The 23,226-nt window shown below is 39.9% G+C and overlaps 1 protein-coding gene and 1 pseudogene across 1 annotated transcript in view; one reads left to right on the forward strand and one right to left on the reverse strand.

Moving 5' to 3' along the window:
* XIAP (X-linked inhibitor of apoptosis) overlaps positions 1-23,226 on the forward strand; it is a 42,380-nt gene that overhangs the window by 3,861 nt on the left and 15,293 nt on the right. Inside the window, exons 3-5 of the mRNA XM_066357903.1 lie at positions 18,825-19,733; positions 21,397-21,496; positions 22,872-22,950. Of these exons, the coding sequence (XP_066214000.1) occupies positions 18,857-19,733; positions 21,397-21,496; positions 22,872-22,950 (1,056 nt within the window). The 5' untranslated portion in view covers positions 18,825-18,856. The remainder of the gene's footprint in view (positions 1-18,824; positions 19,734-21,396; positions 21,497-22,871; positions 22,951-23,226) is intronic.
* On the reverse strand, positions 14,804-16,275 carry LOC136386001 (partitioning defective 6 homolog beta pseudogene; annotated as a pseudogene).

Raw genomic sequence — 23,226 nt, forward strand, 5'->3', positions numbered from 1 at the left:
TCTGATTGCATTGCTCATGCTTTCCTTCCGTTGCATGCTGTATTTCAAACGATGAAGATCTCTTAAACATACTTCTGGATGGTATTGCTTTGATCAAAATTAACCAAGTTGGGGCCTGACCGGTGGTGGTGCAGTGGATAAAGCGTCGACCTGGAAATGCTGAGGTCGCCGGTTTGAAACCCTGGGCTTGCCTGGTCAAGGCACATATGGGAGTTGATGCTTCCAGCTCCTCCCCCCATCTCTCTCTCCTCTCTCTGTCTCTCTCTCTGTCTCTCCTCTCTAAAATGAATAAATAAAAATAAAAAAAAGAATGTTTCTAAAAAAAAAATTAACCAAGTTGGTATTTTTGAATAAATTTAGGAGCGAAAATGAAAAATGTTGAGCTAGCACTTTAGGAAAATAGTTTTCAGGCTGAGAGAACCCAAGTAACACACCTGAAGCACCTTCTCTTTGGAGCTGAACTTTAATATCAATGTACTGACAGATTGACAGGTAGTAAGTAGGTACCTGTTTAAGAAAAAAATTGTTGACTGAGTACTCCTGCTTATTACAAAGAAAAGTATTTGATGAAAGGAAAAAAAAATCAACTTCCCAGACCCTCCAGATAATTCAAAAGAAAGGCCTTTCTACGTTCTGAGAAATTAAGCAAAACAGAATATGAGGCCAGACTTCCATGTTTGCCTGGCCTGTGGTGGCGCAGTGGATAAATTAACATTCAGTATATCAAATCTTGGACCTGAAACACTGAGGTCGCTGGATCAAAACCCCTGGCTTGCCCTGTCAAGGCACATGTGAGAAGCAACTACTACAGGTTGATGCTTCCCGCTCCTGCCCCCCACCTTTCTCTCTCTCTCTCTTTCTCTCTCTCTCCCCTTTCTCTAAAATCAATAAATAAAAATTTTGAAAAGTTACATGTTTTATCTGCTCTGTATAACTTAGTAGCAGGTTGTCCTTTGTGTGATAAAAGCCTATTTATGTCCATTTTGTAGGACTTGCATGGACTTTTATTATTTTTAATAGCGTTATAGTTGTAGCTCTGCTGTTTGATACATTCTGGAATTTGATTTTTGTATGATTGGTACCCAGCCTTTGTTAAGGATGCATGTGATTCACTTAACCTGATCTGCTTTTATAATGTGTTTTCAAGGATCTGGGTCATGGTGAAAGTGAGATTTACCTGTGTAGGGGGAAAAATAATTTCCTCCTACGCTTCTAAGTTCTTCTGGCTGGTTTAATAATCAAATTTACATGCAACATTAACAAGAGAAAATAACCAGATTTATTACATACAGGGCTGGAAAAAGTAGGTTTACAGTTGTTCACATGGAAAGTAATACAATAATTAATAACATAAGAGTAAGTATTGTGTGTGCTCACAACTGTAACCCTACTTTTGCCCCACACTGTGTGTACATTTGGGGACTCTGTAAGAATATGGGACCCCAGGATTAATCAGGGAGTTGAGGGTTATATGCCATTTTGGACTAAGGAGAGGAAGGGGCTGCCCTGTGGTGACGCAATCGATAAAGCACTGACCTGGAACACTGAGGTCGCCAGTTCGAAACCCTGGGCTTGCCTGGTCAAGGCACATATGGGAGTTGATGCTTCCAGCTCCTCCCCCCCTCCTCTCTCCCTCTCTGTCTCTCTCTCTCCCTCTCTCTCTCCTCTCTAAAAATGAATAAATAAAATAAAAAAGAAATTCTTGCCATGCCACCCAGAACTAATGGGGAGTCCCCAGACTTGGCAGCCTCCTCTTTGCCACACTTGGATTGTATGGTACTGAGGTGATAGCTCCTATCTGAATTCCTTTAGGCTGCAGGGGGAGGGCCAAAGATTCTTTCTAAGTCTTTCATTTTTTTTTTTAAATAACCAGGTTAAAATAATATTTCAAAAGGCATCTTTTGGAGTTCTTCCCCTCACCTGTATAGACTGGGAATGGCTCGAACTCAGCTGGTCAGACAGGTTAAACTGAGTGAGTTAAGGCTGATTTCCTAATCTGGGAGCAAAGCTGGTGCCACTGTGCATTCCCCGGTATATCTATAAATACTTATATATTGTTTGAACTTTTATACTTACTCCTGTAATAATTTTGTTGACCTCAAAATCAGAAGCCTCTCAGCATATATTGCTATGCAGTCTACCTTTCTATGGCTCCAGCTAATTTTTCAACCCTTGAAAGGGCAAGGAGCCTAACATTTTCTGTTAGGTCACCGGACTACTCCTTTTGCTAATAATTCTTATAGTAATTTCCTTAGACCAATATTGGTCATAATCACAGGGTTTGATTTTTCACTGTTAATTACTGGTCATGCGATCTTTGATGAGTAACAACCAGTCAGAAAACCACAGTTTCCCTATATTTCATATGGGGGTTAGGATATATTGTATAGGTTAAATTAGATACCACTCATGAAAATATTATAAATTTTAAAACACACCTGACCTGTGGTGGCGCAGTGGATAAAGCGTCGACCTGGAAATGCTGAGGTCGCCGGTTTGAAACCCTGGGCTTGCCTGGTCAAGGCACATATGGGAGTTGATGCTTCCAGCTCCTCTGCCTTGTCTCTCTCTCCTTTCTCTCTCTCTGTCTCTCTCCTCTCTAAAATGAATAAATAAAATTAAAAAAATTTTAAAAATGTAAAAAAAAATCACTTTGCATATTTTAGTTATTTTCAAAAGTACCAGTGAAAAGAAAAGAGATGGGCTGTGGAGGAATCACAAGTTTATGCTTAAATTTTGACCATATGTTAAAACAAATAGGATTAGGAGTTTTTAGTTTCAATTCAGCATATTTCAATAGATTCGAGACTTTATTTTCATGTAGCTAAAATGTTGGGAAAAAGAGAAATGAAAATGTGTAGATCAGTGTTTAGAACACATGGGCACTTGTATATTGTATGCATTTGACTTGTAGTCACTGTGGCAAAGTTTACTTTGTGTCTTCTTTTTTTATTCAAACCAAGAATGAAGACAAAACTATTAAATGTTTACATATGGGCAGCAGAGTGGCTGTCAGATAGAAATAAATATTTTTACTGAGGAAAAAGTACTTGTTTCAGGCCCTGGCTGGTTAGCTTGGTTTGTTAGAACATTGTCCAGATATGCCAGGATTTCAGGTTCAATCCCCAATCAGGGTACAAACAAGAATCAATCAATGAATGCATAAATAAATGGAATAAGTGGAACAACAGATCTGTGTTTCTTTCCCTCCCTCTCTCCTTCCTCTCCCTCCTCTCCCTCTCTCTCTCTCTCCCTCCCTCCATCTCTCCTTCCTCTCCTTCCCTCTCTCCCCCTCCCTCCCTCCTTCCTCTCCCTCCTCTTCCTCCTTTCCCTCCTCTCTCTCTCCTTCCTCTCCTTCCCTCTCTCCCCCTCCCTCCCTCTCTCCTTCCTCTCCCTCCTCTCTCTCCTCTCTTCCCCTCCTTCCCTCTCCTTTCTATCCCTCCTCTCCCTTCTCTCCCTCCTCTCTCTCCTTCCTTTTTCCCTCTCCCCTCCCTCTCTTTCCTTCTCTCCCCCTCCCTCCCTCTCTCCTTCCTCTCCTTCCTCTCCTTCCTCTCCCTCCTCTCTCTCTCTTCTTTCTCTCCTTCCCTCTCTCCCTCCTCTCTTTCTTTTCTCTCCTCTCTCTCTGCTTCTTCCCTCTCTCCCCCTCCCTCTCCCTCTCTCCTTCCTTTCCCTCTCCCACCTCTCCCTCCTCTCTCTCCTTCCTCTCCTCTCTCTGCTTCTTCTCTTTCCCTCTCTCCCTCTCCCTCCCTCTCTTCTTCCTCTCCCTCCTCTCTCTCCTCTCCTCTCCTCTTTTCTCTCCTCTCTCTCTCTCTCTCCCCCTCCTTCCCTCTCTCCCTCCTTCCCTCTCTCCTTATCTTCTCCCTCCCCCTCTCCCTCTTTATAAAGTAAAAAGAACTTGTTTTAATACTTGTCTGAGATCCCAGCATGATCATGGAAGAGAATACTTAATTCTGAGAAATATCTGGTATCCCTACTGTGGGTCAAATAAGTTTGCAAATATGATGTATATGTTTGCTAGCTTGTAGTTTGCATTGGGTGTGGGGGCCAGGCTGTAAGCAGGCAGGGTCCTCTTAGCCTAAGGCTCAGTTTTAAGACTAAGCCTTTCCTACCCTTTTAATACTAAGATCTCAACACTTAACTTTTCCCCATACCCTTGACTGTTTCATGATGTGGGATGGTACACTCTCATGAGGAATCCAATTTATGCCTCAGAGAAGTGGCTTTGTATCAGAGACTTCCTTATTTGTATACTAGCTTAAAGGCTTTAATTTCTACACTATAAAATAAGGGAGACTAGGGGCTCTCACTCTCCGTTCCTGAAATTAACATTGCAGAGGAGAAGCCAGTATACAGAGTTTGTGCAGAGAGAAAATGGGGAACAGAGGTGAATAAGGCTGGTGAGGTACAAACCTTTGATTCTAGGGAAACTCGGATGAGTCAGTGGCTTTGGGAGCCCTGAATGGAAAGGGAAGTGCTTTCCCACTTGTGTATATTTCTTGCCTGCTGGGTGCAAACTAGGATTAAAGTTTGGCCCACCAGTTCTTGGCTCCCTTGTTTCATTACCGTCTGTCCGAATCTAATGTGAACCTGCACAGATCAGGTGGCTGTGATGGTGGCTTTACACCTACTTCCCATTAAAAGAACCTCATCATGACACTTGAACCATCTGATTTTTCAGTACTACCTCCTAATCATTGTGTCAGGATAAGTTACCTTGACGAATACCAAGTAGATTAAGCTCCATTTCTGTGCCACTCACTGATCAAATGTATGGCCTTGGTCAAATCATTTAACTTCTTTATAATTTAGTTTAGTTTCCTTAAGAGTGATTTCTTTAAGATGTTGAGCACAAACATAGTTATGGTGAACAAGTTTTGTTTCTGAGTATCTATAAAATATAATGATTTTCCTTTTCATTGTATTAATTTGAGCTGCCCTTTAGTAAAAATTACTTTAGAAAAAATTTTGGCTAAAGATCGGGGAGGCTCTTTTCTTCTTACTAGGCCCCAAATTATTTTTACAAATCAGTGAGTGAACAGTTCAGAACTCCAACAATAGACATCACTCAGAAACATTTTTCAACAAAGTTCTTTTATTTTCAACTCAAGTTATTATTACAGTAAGTCTTAATCAGGTATTACCTGTGTTTCTCAGCCCTCTCTGCTGGTGAGACAGCCACCCAAGCAACGGACCAGAAGACATTTGTTCTGGCCAACCACTGTGGACATGACCTTAGTACTGCTTTCTTCCTAAGAGTTGACTGTATCCCTCTGGTTTGGTTTGGTTTTGTTTTTATAATCTGATGATTGGCAATGTTGGCAACAGTTTACGATTTCTCTTTTTCTCATCAGGGTTCCTCAGAGGCAGTTATCTAACAGTGATATTACAGAGTAGCAGACTGGCAAAAATTCTCACAGTAGGTAAAAACAAAGACCAAGAACATATTCTTCCCTCTTCCTGTTGTGATTTAAAAAATTATCTTACAAAGCCAAAACTTTGTAATACTAGGCCCTCTGTTGATAATTACTGGGACAATGTTTTCACAGATGAAGGAAGCACTGTTACATGGAAAATAGCCAGCTGACACCCCCAGTCTTCTGGACAGGATTGCATAAGGACCTGCTCATCAAGAGCCCACCTGCTTGTTTCTTTTGATTAGAACCTAGTGTAATTGCTGGATAACTTTTAGAAAATTAAGAAGCAGGAAGAAAATAAAATCAATAATCTCACTGCCACAGTAGAATTTTAACATATAATTCAGCCTAAATCTTTATTTATATATATCTGTATTTTTATTATTGGGATTATACTATGCAATATTATTTTGTAACCAACTTTTTTCACTTAATAGAATCTCACGAACATATGTCCATGTCCTTTAGTACTCTTCTGCAACCTGACTTTTAATGGCTGCCTTGTATCCACATAACAGGTGTTGTCCTTTTTTCTTTTTCTTTTTTGTATTTTTTTTTCTGAAGCTGGAAACGGGGAGGCAGTCAGACAGACTCCCGCATGCGCCGGACCAGGATCCACCCGGCACGCCCACCAGGGGGTGATGCTCCGCCCATCCGGGGCGTGGCTCCGTGGAGACCAGAGCCATTCTAGTGCCTGGAGCAGAGGCCAACGAGCCATCCCCAGCGCCCGGGCCATCTTTTTGCTCCAATGGAGCCTCGACTGTGGGAGGGGAAGAGAGACAGAGAGGAAGGAGAGGGGGAGGGGGTGGAGAAGCAGATGGGCACCTCTCCTGTGTGCCCTGTCCGGGAATCGAACCTGGGACTTCCGCACACCAGGCCGACGCTCCACCACTGAGCCAACTGGCCAGGACCTGTCCTCTTTTCTTGAACATTGATTTTTTTTTGTTTTTAAAGTAGAACTAGATTGAACATCCTTATATATACCACTTTTTTAAATCGTTCCTGATCATTTCCTTAGAGTTAAAGATTTGCTTGTTCAAAAGACAATTGTATATTTAGGACTTTTAGAATATATTACCAGACTACCCTCTAGAAAAGATGTACAATTTTTTTAAAGATATTATTTATTGATTTTAGAGGAGAGAGAGAGAGAGAGAAAGGTGGAGGAGGAGGAACAGGAAGTACCAATTCGCAGTTGCTTCTCGTATGTGCCTTGACTGGGTAAGCCCAGGGTTTCGAACCAGCAAACTGAGCATTCCAGGTCAATGCCTAACCCACTGTGCCACCACCAATCAAGTGGCATACAGATTTTTAGTTTCTCCAAGAGTGCCTGTTTTCCCGTACCTTCCCCACTGCTGAATTTTTATTGTTGGTCGTAATGGTGATCTCTGCCAAACTAGACAAAAATGTTATCTTTTAGGTTTTTTTTATTACTAATGAGATTTTAAATTTTTCTACATGTTTGTTGACCGTTAGTATTTGCATTTGTAAATTTGCCTGTTTCCTATTGAGGTGTTTATTTTTTTCTTACAGATTTGTGTTTTCAAGCTTCTTGATAGATTAAAAGAAGGTGGTGATAGGACACACTCCTATTGAGACCATTTTATATTAGTGTTAAAAGCAAATAATGCCTGACCAGGCGGTGGATAGAGCTTCGGACTGGGATGCGGAAGAACCCAGGTTCGAGACCCCGGGATAGCTAGCTTGAGCATGGGCTCATCTGGTTTGAGCAAAGCTCACTAGCATGGACCCAAGGTCACTGGCTCGAGCGGGGGGTTACTCGGTCTGCTGAAGGCCCGCGGTCATGGCACATATGAGAAAGCAGTCAATGAACAACTATGGTGTCACAACGAAAAACTGATGATTGATGCTTCTCATCTCCATTCTTGTCTGTCTGACCCTATCTATCCCTCTCTCTGACTCTCTCTCTCTGTCCCTGTAAAAAAATAAAAATGAAAAAAAAAAATTTTTTTAAAGCAAATAATAACATAAACAGATTTAGCTAGGATATCCATGCCAACATTTTTTTTAACATTTTTTTATAATAAAAAAATACATAGTTTTTTTGCCCTGGCCGGATAGCTCGGTTGGTTATAGCATCATCCTGAAGAACAGAAGTTGCCAGTTTGATCCCTGGTCAGGGCACATACAGAAGCAGAGTGATACTCCTGTGTCTCTCTCTCCGTCTCTCTTTCTCCCTCCTTCCCTCTCTCTCTCTCTTTCTGTCCCTCTCTCCCTCTCTTTTTCTCTCCTTCTCTCTCCCTCCCTCTCCCTCTCTCCCTCTCCCTTCTCTCTCTCCCTCCTCTCTCTCCCCCTCTCCCACTCTCTCCCCCTCTCTCCCCCCACTCTCCTTCTCCCTCCCTCTTTCCTTTTATTCCACTTTCTGCCTCCTTCCTCCCTCCCTCCCTCCCTCCCTCCCTTTCTTCCTCCTCTCTTTCTCATATTCTCTCCCTTCCTCTCTTTAAAATCAATAAAGATAAACATTAAAATTTTTAAATTATTTAAAATTAGTTTTTATACAATAATATACAAAAGTATAATAGTAAAATATTGCTAGCTTTCTAAATGTTCATCAGTGAAGGTTCACATCTGTATATAGAATATGTTAACATTTGTTTTTAAGAGTGCTCATACATGCTTTTATTTATATTCATAGACCGTCTCTGGAGGAATACACAGAAAACTGGTAAGAGTGATTGCTTCTAGGAAGGGAACCAGAGGTTTAAGGTACAGGGGTGGAATGGATGCAACTTTTGTACTTGAATTGTTTGTAATGGGGGTATTTTCTCTTTTAATATACATCTAAAATTAATGTTCAGCAGTATGGCTTTGCTGAGGTTATGATATATTTATACAGCCAGGTAGTTTTCATCTATTTAAAATAATGTTTCTAATTCATATAAAAAATTGATGTGGGAAGATGTTTATTATATATTATTAAATGAAAAAGCAAGTTATAAAATACCATGTAAAATAAATCCCCTTCAGAAATATTTATAATGTGCACATGCACCTGCACACAGAAAATTTTCTTAAAGTGTTCACAGCCTAGGTAGTAGGATTTTTCTTTTTCTTTTTCCTTTGAGAACAACAGACAGGGAAGGAGAAAGATGAGAAGCTTCAAGTCACAGTTGCATCACTTTAGTTATTCATTGATTGCTTCTCATATGTGCCTTGATAGGGGCAGAGGGGGGCTGCAGCTGAGCCAGTGACCACTTGCTGAAGCCAGGAACCATGGGATCATGTTGATGATCCCACGTTCAAGCCAGTGACCGCACACTCAAGCTGGCAGCCTCAGGGTTTTGACCCTGGGACCTCAGCATCCCAGGTTGATGCTCTGTTTACTGCACCAGCACCAGTCAGGCTTAAGTGAATTCTTGACCCCAAAACCTGTGTATTCTTCATGTAAAACATTCTTTTAAGAGAACACAGTCTCATAATCTGTTGAATAGATGAGGAAGTGCCTTACTGTGTGTTTATTCTGACTGAACTGAACCTGTGGAGTGAATTGTTAGGAGTAGTTTTGTCAAAGATTGGAGATATGTCCTCAAATTCAAATATTACTATGACTTTCTAAATTAAGTGTAGAACCTGTAATTGGCGTTCCTTTTGTTGGTTCTCAGTGTGCCCTTTCGGGTATTAACAGAAGTAGCTTTCAAGAGCAAACATACATTGTATACAGCAGTATTAGTAAGCTTATGTTCTTGACTGAGTTTATGGGCTAAATGCTCATTAATGCCATTCAGTTATTTGAATGGCTCTAGTGCTTAAATTTAGGGAAAGAACTTTTAATTTGGTTGAATGTAATTAACCTCAAAAATATTTTATTGCCTGACCAGGCGATGGCACAGTGGATAGAGCATCGGACTGGGATGCAGGAGGACCCAGGTTTGAGACCCCGAGGTTGCCAGCTTGAGCGCGGGCTCATCTGGTTTGAGCAAAAGCTCACCAGCTTGGACTCAAGGTCCCTGGCTTGAGCAAGGGGTTACTTGGTATCATGGTCAAGGTACATATGAGAAAACAATCAGTGAACAACTAAGGTGTCGCAATGAAAAATTGATAATTGATGCTTCTCATCTCTCTCCGTTCCTGTTTGTCTGTCCCTATCTATCCCTCTCTCTGACTCTCTCTGTCCCTGTAAAAAAATAATAATAAAAATCAGGGATTTTAAAAAAATATTTTATTAACCATTTAACTTAAAAGAAAACCTGCTTCATGATTTAAAGAATTTCAGTATAGTATAAATGAACAATTTGACTAAACTGATTTCTTACGTAAATGTATCGTAGTATAAAAGCTGAATTTAAAAAATGATATTCCATTTTTTTAAAAAAAATTCAGCTTTTTATACTATGATACATTTGCCAGCACTGTAAACAAAATGCTATTTCTAAACAGGGAGCTAACTGGCTAATACTATAAAATAACTGAAAGAGGGATTGACCTACATTGGGTCAGGGAGAATGCTGCTTATCTGACAAGATCTCTGTGCTGGATCTTCTATAGAAGAAAAAGCTATTGATGAGAAAATCTTGTAGTATTTGAGCAGAGAGAGAATCTTAAGATAAATTTTAAAATACAAGAGTGTTTTTTGGTTCATACATATAAAATTTTTATGGTGTTACTATGAAAAAAATGTATGAGCCTGACCTGTGGTGGCGCAGTGGATAAAGCATCGACCTGGAAATGCTGAGGTCGCCAGTTCGAAACCCTGGGCTTGCCTGGTCAAGGCATATATGGAAGTTGATGCTTCCAGCTCCTCCCCTCTTCTCTCTCTCTGTCTCTCTTCTTTCTCTCCCTTTTTGTCTCTCTCTCTCCCTCTCTCTCTCCTCTCTAAAAATGAATAAATAAAATTAAAAAAAAATGTATGAATCCTGTAATATTTTGGAATATGATTTTAGTATGGGTTTTTATCATTGAAGAATTAGACTGTTTACATGGTATGCGTGTATTTCCTATTTTGGTTCCATTTCCTGGGCACTATGGTGTATTAACAATTTTTAGTACTTCCAGTGATTTCAGGAGTCCAGGAGAGGTGGTGGTTGGGATGCGGAATAATAACAGCAGTAGCCTGACAAAGGTGGTTCAACAGTTGTTCTTTTGCCCGATATTTATTAAGCGCTACTGTGTGTCGTGCATTGCTTTAGGCATTGGAAATACAATGTGATCGAACATAGCGCTGTCCTGAAGGACCTTCATTCTAACCACATATGTATATAGAGGCACACACATATACACACTTGCAGAAATTATTAAGTCATCCTCTACTGTACTTGGGTCAGCAGCAAATTTTGTAGAGGATACATGAGGACACAAAGTGTAGTCATTCTCCTGGGGTTTTGAGTTGAAGAATCAGCAAAAATGTCATAGATGAGATTGTAAAACAACCGTTTTCTGTGTTTTGAACTGATGCCTTTATTTGATTACATAATTACATAATGTTTCAGTCAGCATGATAGTAGTACTACACTCAGAGCTCATAGGGTTATATTGCTTGCATAATTCTTTTCATATTTTTAACATTGTATTAGTTTCTTCAGGCTGCCATAACAAAGTACCATAAACTGTATGGTTTTAAAACAACAGAATTTTTTTTTCTAATAGTGCTGGAGACAGAAATTTTGAAATTAAGATGTTGACAGGGCCATGCTATCCCTGAAGGCTCTGGGAGAACCTATTTCATTCCTCAGACCCTCTTTTATTTAATTTTTAACTCTTAAAATTATTTATTGATTTTAGATAGAGAAAAAGGGGCAGAGAGGGGGAGACCAGAACATCAAGCTGTTCCTGTATGTGCCCTGACCGGTGATTAAACCACCAACCTCTGTGCTTTGGGGTCAGTGCTCTCTAACCATCGGAGATACCCAGCCAGAGCAAAAGACCCTCTTTTTTATTCATTCATTCATTCATTCATTCATTCATTTCCTTCTTTTCCAGTGAGAGGGGGAGACACAGAGATAGTCTCCCACATGTTCCCTGACCAGGATTTAACCCAGCAACCTCTATCTAGGACCATGCTCACAACTGAGCTATTTTTAGCACCTGAGGTAGAGGCTACTGAGGCATCCTCAGTACCCTTGGCCAGTGTTCTCGAACCAATTGAGCCATGATTGCAGGAGTAGAAAGAGACAGAGAGAGAGAGGAGAGGGAGGGGTGGAGAAGCAGGTGGTTGCTTCTCCTTTGTGCCCTGACCAGAAATCGAACCAGGGACATCCACATGCCAGGCCAACACTCTACCACTGAGCCAACTGGCCAGGGCCAGACCCTCTTTTCAGTTAAGGTCATATTCCCAACTGCTGGTTAGGACTTCAACAAATCTTTTTGAGGGGGACACAGTTCATCTCATAACAATCATTTAATTCCCTTTGTACTGTGCCACATTGATATAGTTACTTAGAAATGTTTTTTCGCCTGACCAAGCGGTAGTACAGTGGATAGAGCATCAGACTGGGATGCAGAAGACCCAGGTTCGAAACCCTGAGATCACTAGCTTGAGCACTGGCTCACCAGCTTGCGTGCTGATTTGCTGGCTTGAGTGTGGGATCATAGACATGACCCCTTGGTCGCTGGCTTGAGCCCAAAGGTCTCTGGTTTGAAGCCCAAGGTCGCTGCTTGAGCATGGGGTCACTCGCTCTGCTGTAGCCTGCCCCACCCCCCCATCAAGGCACATACGAGAAAGCAATCAGTGAATAACTAAGGAGCCACAACAAAGAATTGATGTTTCACATCTCTCTCGTTTTCTTTCTATCTGTCCCTCTCTCTAGCTTAAATTTTTTTCTGTTAACTTTTATTTCAAGTAATGCAGATTTTTATTAGAAAATTTAATATTAAAATACATTTCTGACTAATATAGTGTTATTATATCATAAAAATATTTCTCTGCATGTGTGTTTTTCTATTGCTTTAACATTAGAGGGTTGTTGTTTTTTTCTACTAAGACTATTCATTTTTTTTTTACCATTTAGAAAAGTTATCCCTTAAAATAGAATCGTTTGATTTTTCATTTTTTATTGTTGTTATTTTGACAGTGACAGAGACAGGGACATACAGACAGGAAGGGAGAGAGATGAGAAGCATAAGTTCTTCATTACGACACCTTAGTTGTTCATTGATTGCTTTTTTATATATGCCTTGATGGGGGGGGGCTAAAGCAGAACGAGTGACCCCTTGCTCAAGCCAGTAACCTTGGGCTCAAGCCAGCGAGCCCATGTTCAAACCGGATGAGCCCGCACTCAATCTACAACCTTGGGATTTCGAACCTGGGTCCTCTGCATCCCAGTCTGACATTCTAGCCACTGTACCACCACCTGGTTAAGTGATGTTTCATTGTTTTTAATAGCATACAACTGTTCTTAAGGCAACCATACTAGCCCTACCATAAAATTAATGAATACCTTTGAAGGGAATTACCCATAAACCATAAGGAATTAATATAATTTATAATATTCTTAGCTTCTATATACACGCATACTGTAGTGCTCACGTACATTGTGAAATGATAAATATGAAAGAATAGGCAAAGAATAAATGCCTGCAGCCTTACCCTTCCTTGTTCTAAGTGGATGTGTGGAAAATAGCCTAATGAAAACATTAGGGATAAATGCTACCTGTCGAATGGTCGGTACGTCTTTTTCCTAAAGTGTAGGTGGTGTTTCTAAAATAATCTCACTGAAGAAAATCCAAAGCCTTTGTATAAAAAAAGTGCACAGATTTGTCTTGTGTGTGAAAATCTTTTAATGTAAGTTCATTTTGTATCCAAAACAGTCTCCGCTTCTGCTTGAATACATTAGCTCAAAAGCACACCAACATATAGACATACCCACCTAAAACAAAAGGGATGTTTTCCAAGGAGATTGGGGATGAGGTTAAGAATTAAAGGAGAGGGTTTCATATTACCAGGGTCAATGAAATTAACTGCACTTTAAAATAAATGATGCATATTTGGAATTAGTTTATAAATACATAAGCTATAGGATGGACAGACAATAATGTGAAAAGCTGCCACAGAATTTCATAATTTGTGAACATCTAGCTTCAGTGCTCCATAATATGGAAAGGAACTTTTAAAAACAGCCAACTGGTTTGATTTCTTAAAAGTTATATACATTTTGGAAAATACTGTAATTTGCAACAATTAGCAACAGAAGAACGACATTAAGAGATTAAATACTGGGAACAGAGAACTGAGGTCCTCAGAGTCCCACAAGAGATAGAATCAGACTTCACATTAGAATGTAAAGAATGTAGTTAAAGGAAAACTTAACTGGGATCTTTGCAACAGGTTAAATATTTAACTACTTCAAACAAATGATTTAGGACTCTCACATAGTTCTGAAAATGTACTTGTAACATCTGTTTTTCCATATCAAAAGCAGATAACTTCATTAGCAAAGGTCCCTTTATGTTAGACTTAAAATGACCTCTGATTCATCAGAGTGTATACTAACAATTACCAAACTATTATTTTAATAACATTTAGACAGCTTTATCGAGATATATTTCATATACCATAAAATTATTTTGAAAATGTACAGTTTAGTGGTTTTTACTGTATTCACAGAGTTGTGCAAGCATCACAACAACCTAATTTAGAATACTTTCATTACTCCAAAAAGAAATTCAATAACCATTTGTAGTTGCTCCCCATTTTCCCTCTTCCCCCAGCCTTAGGCAACCACTAATCTACTTTCTGTTTCTGTTTATTTTTACGTAACATTTTAACTTAACTTGGAACATTATTGTTCTCATGCCTATTCCAGGTCATTGGATCAGCGTTTAAATGCTCTTAAACTAGCCAAATTTACAAGTCCTGTGACATCCTGGGTCAGAAAACATTCAAACAATGGTTTCCTGATGTTATAATTGTTCCTTATTCTAAGAGTTTTGATCTGGAACATGTGTTTCAGATTCTCTGTTTGTGCACTTGCTGGGGATGGTAAACTCGGTTAATTAAAAGAAATAAAAAAAAGCTGTTCTGTCCAGACTCAAAACTGAGTTTGTTCTACTTGCATCAACCATTCCAAAGCCTTTGGTAATAGGGACAGCTTTAGGAGTCTTCTGTGGCACAGCGTTATCCTCAGTAAGAATGTTATCTTCATCACTGTCTTATTCTTTGGCTTAATGTTTGGTTCAATCTGCTGTAAACAGCCTAGAAGGCTGTTATCAGGAAGTTGGCTGGAGCTGCCAGAGTCCTACTGTTCCAAACGTTATTCTCTTGGCTTGGCTTGCTGTTATGGTTAGGTTGCAGCTTTTTGCAATAATTATGTCTTTTACTTGATCAAAACTCTTCCCTGAGTTTTTCTGTAGCATAAACTTCTTTTAAACTTTTGTGTATTGATTGATTTTAGAGAGGAAGGGATAGAGAGAGAGAAACATCGATTTGTTGTTCTATTTATTTATGTATTCGTTGGTTGATTCTTCTGTGTTCTGACCGGGAACTGAACCCCGCAAGCTTCGTGTGTCGGAACCGGACTAACCAACTGACCTACCTGGCCAGGGCTATATAATTAACTCTAAAACTTCATCATTAAGAGCCAATAGACTTCTACTGCGAGCAGACCTCCTGGAACAAGTCAGAATATCAAAGAGATCCCTGGGACCTTCTCTAAGCCATGTGATATCTTCCTTAACTCTATGATGAGTTTCTGGGTGAATATCCACATCTGTAATTGAAGACAGATGTAAAGTCTTGGGGCATACCAGTGACTGGATGTGGCTTTTTTCTTTGGTTGACAGAACATAGTGCGTTGCTTAAAACAATTTACTTCTTCATGAGCATGTTTGTACCAAAGGCACAATTGTGTTTCTTCCTTTTGTATAAAAATCCTAAGCAGTGGATTGGCTGTAATTATCATTATTTATAGGTATTAAGGTTCCCTGGAGGTCTGCATAGCCTACTAAAATGTCAACATTATTTTATGAACATGTTGCAGTAATCCATAAAACTCCTCAAAATGTCTAAGTTTTGTTCTTTCTAGCAAAACCCAACAAAATTCAGTGCCAAATGTGCTCTTTCCCCCCAGAGGCCCCTGCAGCCACTGTCATACTGCGTGTGGGGCTGTCCCTCAGGAGCACTAGGTAGACACAGCCCAGGAGCCCACAACTCACCAGATGCACCTGCATTGGTGATGTGGGTGCCAATGCTGAGCTCCACTAAGCTTCTCAGGGCTCATTGGTGGCAGGTGGAGACAACTCCTTTCTACCCTCCCTCTCTCTGCGGTGCTGGCCACAGGGCCACTGTGGAGAGCCCCTGTGGAGGGCTGTGAGGCAGCTAGCCCACACACTTCCTTGCTCTTGGCTGCCTCCCACATAACTGGGTTCCTGGCCCAGGTCAGAGGTGCCATCCTGAGAGACAGGAAGTGAAAATATTATTAAAGACATTCTGGAGAAAATCACCTGTAATCTCTGCCACCTTAGCATATTTTATCCACTTATTAAAAATTACCTTCCAGGTCTTGGCTGTGAGTGTATATTTTCATGCATTGGCAGTCTAATGTACATTCTATTTTATATCCTTTTCTGTGTTAAAATAGCTTGTATTTTGTGTATTTGATAATAAAAACCCAGAGAAATAGAAACTTTTGTATCATATGCAGATACCAGGTAGATGGCTCTTCTGTATGTGTTTTCTCTGTTCTCCAGCTGCCCACATTCCCACATTTTCTCTAGATTAGCAGTCAACCTCCCCTCCTTGGCGTCTGCCCTTGGCTGTCTTTACCTCGTTGACTAGGCTATACATATACTGCATGTATATGTATATGCATATTTTAAACACATCTCACATCTTGCAATCTTCCATACCCCTCATACAAATGTGCACCACTGTTTGCTGGTCCTTTTTTTTGTCAGGGTTTGCTTCCATAGTGCCATTCTCCTCAAACACTGTTGCCCTCAAGATTTCAGACTGCCTCGCCCCTGTGTATCAAAGCTTTGTTTGACTCTTTTCTCTGTACCTTATCTTTCTGCTTGCCCAGTACAAACCCTGCTATGCTTTCACAAAGAAGCCTTCAATTGTCTCAGCATGCTTTATTGCATTCAGATCTTTTCACATCCAAAAAGCCTTTTTATCGCCCTTCTGCAATATTCATACCTCATTTTCTTCTGTATTCACAATTCTGTACTCTAGGCAGACTTATTTTCTAAATATCTTCTGTACCTTCATTCCACTTAATTTATTTTTTGAAGTCCTCTCTCCCTTTCTTTTGGCGCCTTTCTCCAGACCCAAGGTTTCTGTCTTGTCAGTCACCTTTCTCCCTTTCACTCTGAACCTCTCTGGTATTTTTGTTTTCTCACCCTTCTCCAAAAGCTCTCACTCTGTTTATGTGTATGTGGTGTTCAGTTGAGTGCTTCTGAATAAACATCTGCTTTTCAAAACAGTGTAATCTAAACTATAGTTATATTTCTTGACCTTAATTCTGCCCTCAAGCTTCAACCTTTTCTAAATGACAGCATTTTAGATATCTAAAGGTAGATCATTACCCTATTCTCCATTCCCCCCTTATAGTTATTTTCCCTTTGAGATAAATACTCTCAGCTCTTCCAGCTACTCCTCATAAGACACCATTTTCATCATCCTTGGTTGCTCTTTAGGGAGTTGACACTTTGTTAATGTCCTTTCTAAAGTTTGTGCAGAACGTAAAATACATGCAGGGTGTAGCTGAATTGTCCTGAATGTTGCACATCTGGACATTAATGCAGCCTGATGTTGCTTTAAGTTTTTTAAAATTAGAATGTAAGACTTTGTACATATCCCTGTTAGAATTTATCTCATTAGCCCATCACCCAGCCTTGGTTTCTTTGAATCTTGACTTTTGGCATCTGTTTTATGTTGATTCAACAAAGAGCCTTGAAGCTAGTGTCAGAATGTTTTCAGGTTTCTGAGAAACAATAATCAAAAGTCATGGAAACTGTCCTCCAAAAATTGTTTTGTGCAGTTGTAATTTAGCTCTTGAGGTATATGGGAATTAATACCATAGTAAGTTGACAAGGCCAAGAAAAATTGATGCCCATTGCCAGCCTGCAAGACAGGAGCCTTGTGTTGAACATTACCTAAGAGGGGTGATGTTCCAAGACATAATGCCAAAAGAGCTGGTTACTCCTCCTAAGAAATCAGTGTACATATGAAATACAGACTGTCATTGTGACCGTTCTTTATTTTGCATGTGACAAGCATATGCAGAGTACCATGTTAGGAACTATGTGAGATTCTGTAGAATCAGCATTGCCTGAGGCCAGGCAAGCCTGATTTATGCCTGTTGTCCCAAAGGTAATTAATAGTAACGTCGATTTTTACTTTCAAACATGTCCACATTGGGAGAATAAATAACTGGCCATCCTTCTCGTAACCCAACTAGTTCCTTTTAGTTTTTTCATTTGGGTTAACTATTACACAGCTATAGTTTGGCAGCTCTAATGAGGCTGCAGTATTACTTTTTGTTTTGGGGTGGGTTTTTTTGTTTGTTTTTTGAGAGAGAGAGAGAGAAGAGGGAGGGAAATGGGGGAGAGACAGGAAGGGAGATGAAAAGCATCAACTCATAGCTGCATCACTTTGGTTGTTCATTGATTGCTTCTCATGACATGCCTTGTCTGCAGGGCTCTAGCCTGTGACCTCTGGGTTTCAAAACTGGGCCATTAACATCCCAGGGTGATGCTCTATCCACTGCCACCACTGATCAGGCTGCAGTATTACCTCTTACATTTGAACAGATTGTTTCTTGGCCACAGAAAGATGATTTCAAAAGTAACTCTGCATACTAAGTATTCCTCCTGAGCCACTCTCTAGAGGGCAGTATTATATATATCTGAAATGATCCAGTTCCGAATCAAAACTGGCCTCCTTGTTTATGCATGAAAATTGGAAACTTTTGATGTTCTTAAAGAACCTGTTGGAACCAATATTGTGAATAACTTGTCTTTTGTTAAGCAAAAAAGTAAAGAAATATTAAAAATTAATTCATTGGCATTCTGAACATTTTTTTTAAATTGTAGAAACTGAACTTTGATGCCTTGACTACATAATGACCCATTATAACAATTATGCATAGACTTCAAGATTCTGCATATTTTATGCTCTCATGTTTTTCCTAATTAAGTTTTACATGGTTAATTTTAATATATTCTGCATCACAGTTTCTATATTTATGTCGAATAAGTACTTAAAATGAATAGTTCTGTTCTACTTGCTTAAATACTACTTTCCTCTTAAAGAGTTCGCAAAAATGCTAGTTTTTACTTTATGGCTTGAATCATGTGGTGCTGTAGAACTTTATTTAGTATTTAGAATTAGAAGCTTTCTTAGAGATTATGTAATTACTTTTATGTCATCACTAAGTAATTTCTTAGTTCCTAATATCAAAAGTGATTGCCTATGTTTCAAATTTTGGATTTCCTAATGTAATATTCTCTTTTTAGAAAAGTTGGACAAGTCCTATTTTCAAGAGAAGATGACCTTTAACTGTTTTGGAGGATCTAAAACTTGTGTACCTGCAGACATCGATAAGGAAGAAGAATTTGTAGAAGAGTTTAATAGATTAAAAACTTTTGCTCATTTTCCCAGTAGTAGCCCTGTTTCAGCATCGACGCTTGCGCGAGCCGGTTTCCTCTATACTGGGGAAGGGGACACCGTGCGGTGCTTTAGCTGTCACGCAGCAGTAGATAGGTGGCAATATGGAGACTCAGCAGTTGGAAGACACAGGAAAGTATCCCCAAATTGCAGATTTATCAATGCCTTTAATTTTGAAAATAATGCTGCACAACCTACAAATTCTGGTCTCCAAAATGGTCAGTACAAAGCTGAAAACTTGCTGGAAAACAGAAATCATTTTGTTTTAGACAGGCCGTCTGAGACTCATGCAGACTATCTTTTGAGAACGGGACAGGTTGTAGATTTATCTGACACCATATACCCGAGAAACCCTGCCATGTACAGTGAAGAAGCTAGGTTAAAGTCATTTCAGAACTGGCCAGACTATGCGCACTTAACCCCAAGAGAGTTAGCGAGTGCTGGGCTCTACTATACAGGTATCGATGATCAAGTGCAGTGCTTTTGTTGTGGTGGAAAACTGAAAAATTGGGAACCTTGTGATCGTGCATGGTCAGAACACAGGCGACACTTTCCTAATTGCTTCTTTGTTTTGGGACGGAATGTTAATATTCGAAGTGAATCTGATACTCTGAGTTCTGATAGGAATTTCCCAAATTCAACAAATGCTCCAAGAAACCCAGCCATGGCAGATTATGAAGCACGGATCATTACTTTTGGGACGTGGATGTACTCTGTTAACAAGGAGCAGCTTGCAAGAGCTGGATTTTATGCTTTAGGTAAACTTTATTATAAAAGCAGGCTAATAAATAACTTTCCGACTACCCCATGGCTCCTAAAAAGTAGATTCCTTTAGCCCATGAACTGGTAAATATTTAGGTGTAGGCTGGCATGATTATATCACTATTATTCTGTTAACTCTTATGTTGAATAGGTAATGTAGCCACTGAAGTTATATGAAAAAAACTGCTATGTTGTGAGTCATGTTTATTTTCATGTAATTGGGTTGTTTTGGTTTTTTGTTTTTTTTGAGAAAGGTGACATGCAAAAGCTGATAGGTATCCCTGCTAAAAGAATGGATCTGATAGTAATACTGACTCTTAATTTATTGAGTGCCTACTCTGTGTGCTCAGTACATATATTACATGCATTGTTTCTACACTTCTTAAGAGTTAATAAAGAGTTTAGTTTGGCTGATACTAAAATTGATATCTGCTTTTTGTGCAGAGATTACATATTTGAAAGCTACCCATGTGATGCTTTATTGCTTCAAATGGGACTACAGTAGCAATGTTAGGAAGAGCCATTATGGCTTCCAGTGATACTCAGAAAAATAATACCATTATATCTATATATCTGATCCATTTACTTTAGGATTGAGTAGTGCCAGATACAAAATATCAATTATTTTAATATTTTATTTACATACTATCATATATTAACAATCTAGAAGGTTTTAGTGTCATGTAGCTATAACCTTAAAGAAACATCATATAATTTCATTATGCATTAAACTTTAGTAAAGTTTCACAGTTTGAAAAAATCATTGATGGCCCCAATGACATATGTTAAAAAAGAACATAACAATTATAGGCCCTGGCCGGTTGGCTCAGTGGTAGAGCGTCGGCCTGGTGTGCAGGAGTCCTGGGTTCGATTCCCGGCCAGGGCACACAGGAGAAGCGCCCATCTGCTTCTCCACCCCTCCCCCTCTCCTTCCTCTCTGTCTCTCTCTTCCCCTCCCACAGCCAAGGCTCCACTGGAGCAGAGTTTGCCCGGGCACTGAGGATGGCTCTGTGGCCTCTGCCTTAGGCGCTAGAATGGCTCTGATTGCGGCAGAGCGATGCCCCAAGATGGGCAGAGCATCGCCCCCTGGTGGGCATGCCAGGTGGATCCCAGTCGGGTGCATGCGGGAGTCTGACTGCCTCCCTTTTTCCAGCTTCGGAAAAATACAAAAAGGAAAAAAAAAAGAACATAACAATTGTAATTTTCTGCATGGAAATTGGGTAATTTTATTTTTGCCTCCTGTAAATACCTCAGGTTGTGAATCAGTGAATTTAATGTGTATTTTCTCATCAAATGATCAAATCTGTTGGCCTGACCTGTGGTGGCACAGTGGATCAAGCGTCGACCTGGAATGCCGAGGTCGCCGGTTCAAAACCCTGGGCTTGCCCTATCAAGGCACATATGGGAGTTGATGCTTCCTACTACTCCCCCCTTCTCTCTCTCTCTCTCTGTCTCTCTCTCTCTCTCTCTCTCTCCAAAATAAAAATATTTTTTTTTAAAAAGATCAAATCTGTTACTTAGGTGTGAATTTGAATATCTTAAGCTTGAGATTTTTATATAAATTTAAAAATGCTTAATTTTATGGCGTTAAAAAAGGTGTTTTTCTGTAAGCTTGTAATTGCACAAAATACATGTATTTTTACTTGTGTGTTTTCTTAGGTGAAGGTGATAAAGTAAAATGCTTCCACTGTGGAGGAGGGCTAACGGATTGGAAGCCCAGTGAGGAGCCTTGGGAGCAGCATGCCAAGTGGTACCCAGGGTAAGGTATTTAACTGGCCGTGCAGGAACAGCCGACCTGGACACTATGCACTAGGCAGACTTGAACAACTTTTCACCTCAACTATTTTTGCCTTTCCCTGGCTTGAAATTCACACCAGGTTTACAAAAATGGGGTCACCTACTTTATAGGAATAAAATAAAACTACCTAAGCCATCTCTGGTGATGAAGGTGTTATTGCTTGTGTAATATATTTTGACATTCAGATGATTCCTCTTCTAAACAACTCATTCGGAATGTATACTTTAGTTGTTGGAAGTAGGCTCTTTCAGGATGGGCACAAGAGAGTTCACATTGCCAAGGAGATGCCTTAAGAACCCAGCACAACCCCTAGCAAATATTACTGTATCTCCCTGATTCTGAGACACACAATTTTTTATTTTCAGATCTCTGAAATCAGCACACGTCTGGTGGTGGGTCATAATTTAATTGGCATCAACGGTACATAAAATAATCATGTTTTGTATAGTCATTGGCATCTTAGAATGATGATGACATACTTTAAATGTCTTTTTGCCATTTTGCCTCTTTAAAATAGAGTAACAGATACAGGACTGATACGCATTTTTGATCTACAAAATAGTCCAACTTAAAAAACGTCAGAATGATCATTTGCAAATAAATCTCAATCTTTTTTTTTTTCCTGTATTTTTCCAAAGTTGGAAACAGGGAGGCAGTCAGACAGACTCCTGCATGCGCCTGACTGGGATCCACCCGGCACGCCCACCAGGGGGCGATGCTCTGCCCATCTTGGGGCGTCGCTCTGCCGCAATCAGAGCCAGTCTAGTGCCTGAGGCAGAGGCCACAGAGCCATCCTCAGCGCCCAGGCAAACTTTGCTCCAGTGGAGCCTCGGCTGCGGGAGAGGAAGAGAGAGAGGAAGGAGAGGGGGAGGGGTGGAGAAGCAGATGGGCGCTTCTCCTGTGTGCCCTGGCCGGGAATCGAACCCGAGACTCCTGCACACCAGGCCGACGCTCTACCACTGAGCCAACCAGCCAGGGCCATAAATCTCAACCTTAAACAGCCTTTAAAGGAAATATTGAAAGCCTAAAGAATTCCTTTTAAATGCACAACTGGTTAATCCTCTAAACCTTGTTAAGATTATTTAAAACTTTTCTTAATGTTAAGGTGCTAATTTAATGAGTTGCTTAAAAGTTTAAAGTTCTAAAGTTGATAGTTTCTGCTGTATCATCAGCATAAGTAGCATAACAAAAGATAAAGTGACAGTTGGATTGGGAATTGAGTAAGGCTTTATTTTTCCAGCTCCTTAGAAATACTGAAAAGCAAGTTAATGGAATTAAGATGATGGAGGTTACATCATACACTTTAAAGATACTAAAATTTAACATTCTTGTTCAGGTGTAAATATCTGTTAGAAGAGAAGGGACAAGAATATATAAACAATATTCATTTAACCCATTCACTTGAGGAGTCTGTGGTAAGTCAAATACTGTAACATTTGTATTTTCAGATATGATGTAATTTGTTTTGTAATGATTTCTTGGTGTAAAATTCACAGTATAGTATTTTAAATGTATGGTGAGTTTTAAAGCGATTTTGAAAAGGGCTCGTTATTTTTTTCATATTTTTATCTGTTGATATTAGTGAGAGAAGGAGGGTGAGAGAGAGAGACAGAAATATCAGTCTGTCCCTGTATGTGTCCTGACCAGGGATCAAACTGCAACCTCTGTGCTTCTGGAAGATGTGCTAACCA

Source organism: Saccopteryx leptura, chromosome X, assembly GCF_036850995.1.
Source record: "Saccopteryx leptura isolate mSacLep1 chromosome X, mSacLep1_pri_phased_curated, whole genome shotgun sequence".
Lineage (NCBI taxonomy): Eukaryota > Metazoa > Chordata > Mammalia > Chiroptera > Emballonuridae > Saccopteryx > Saccopteryx leptura.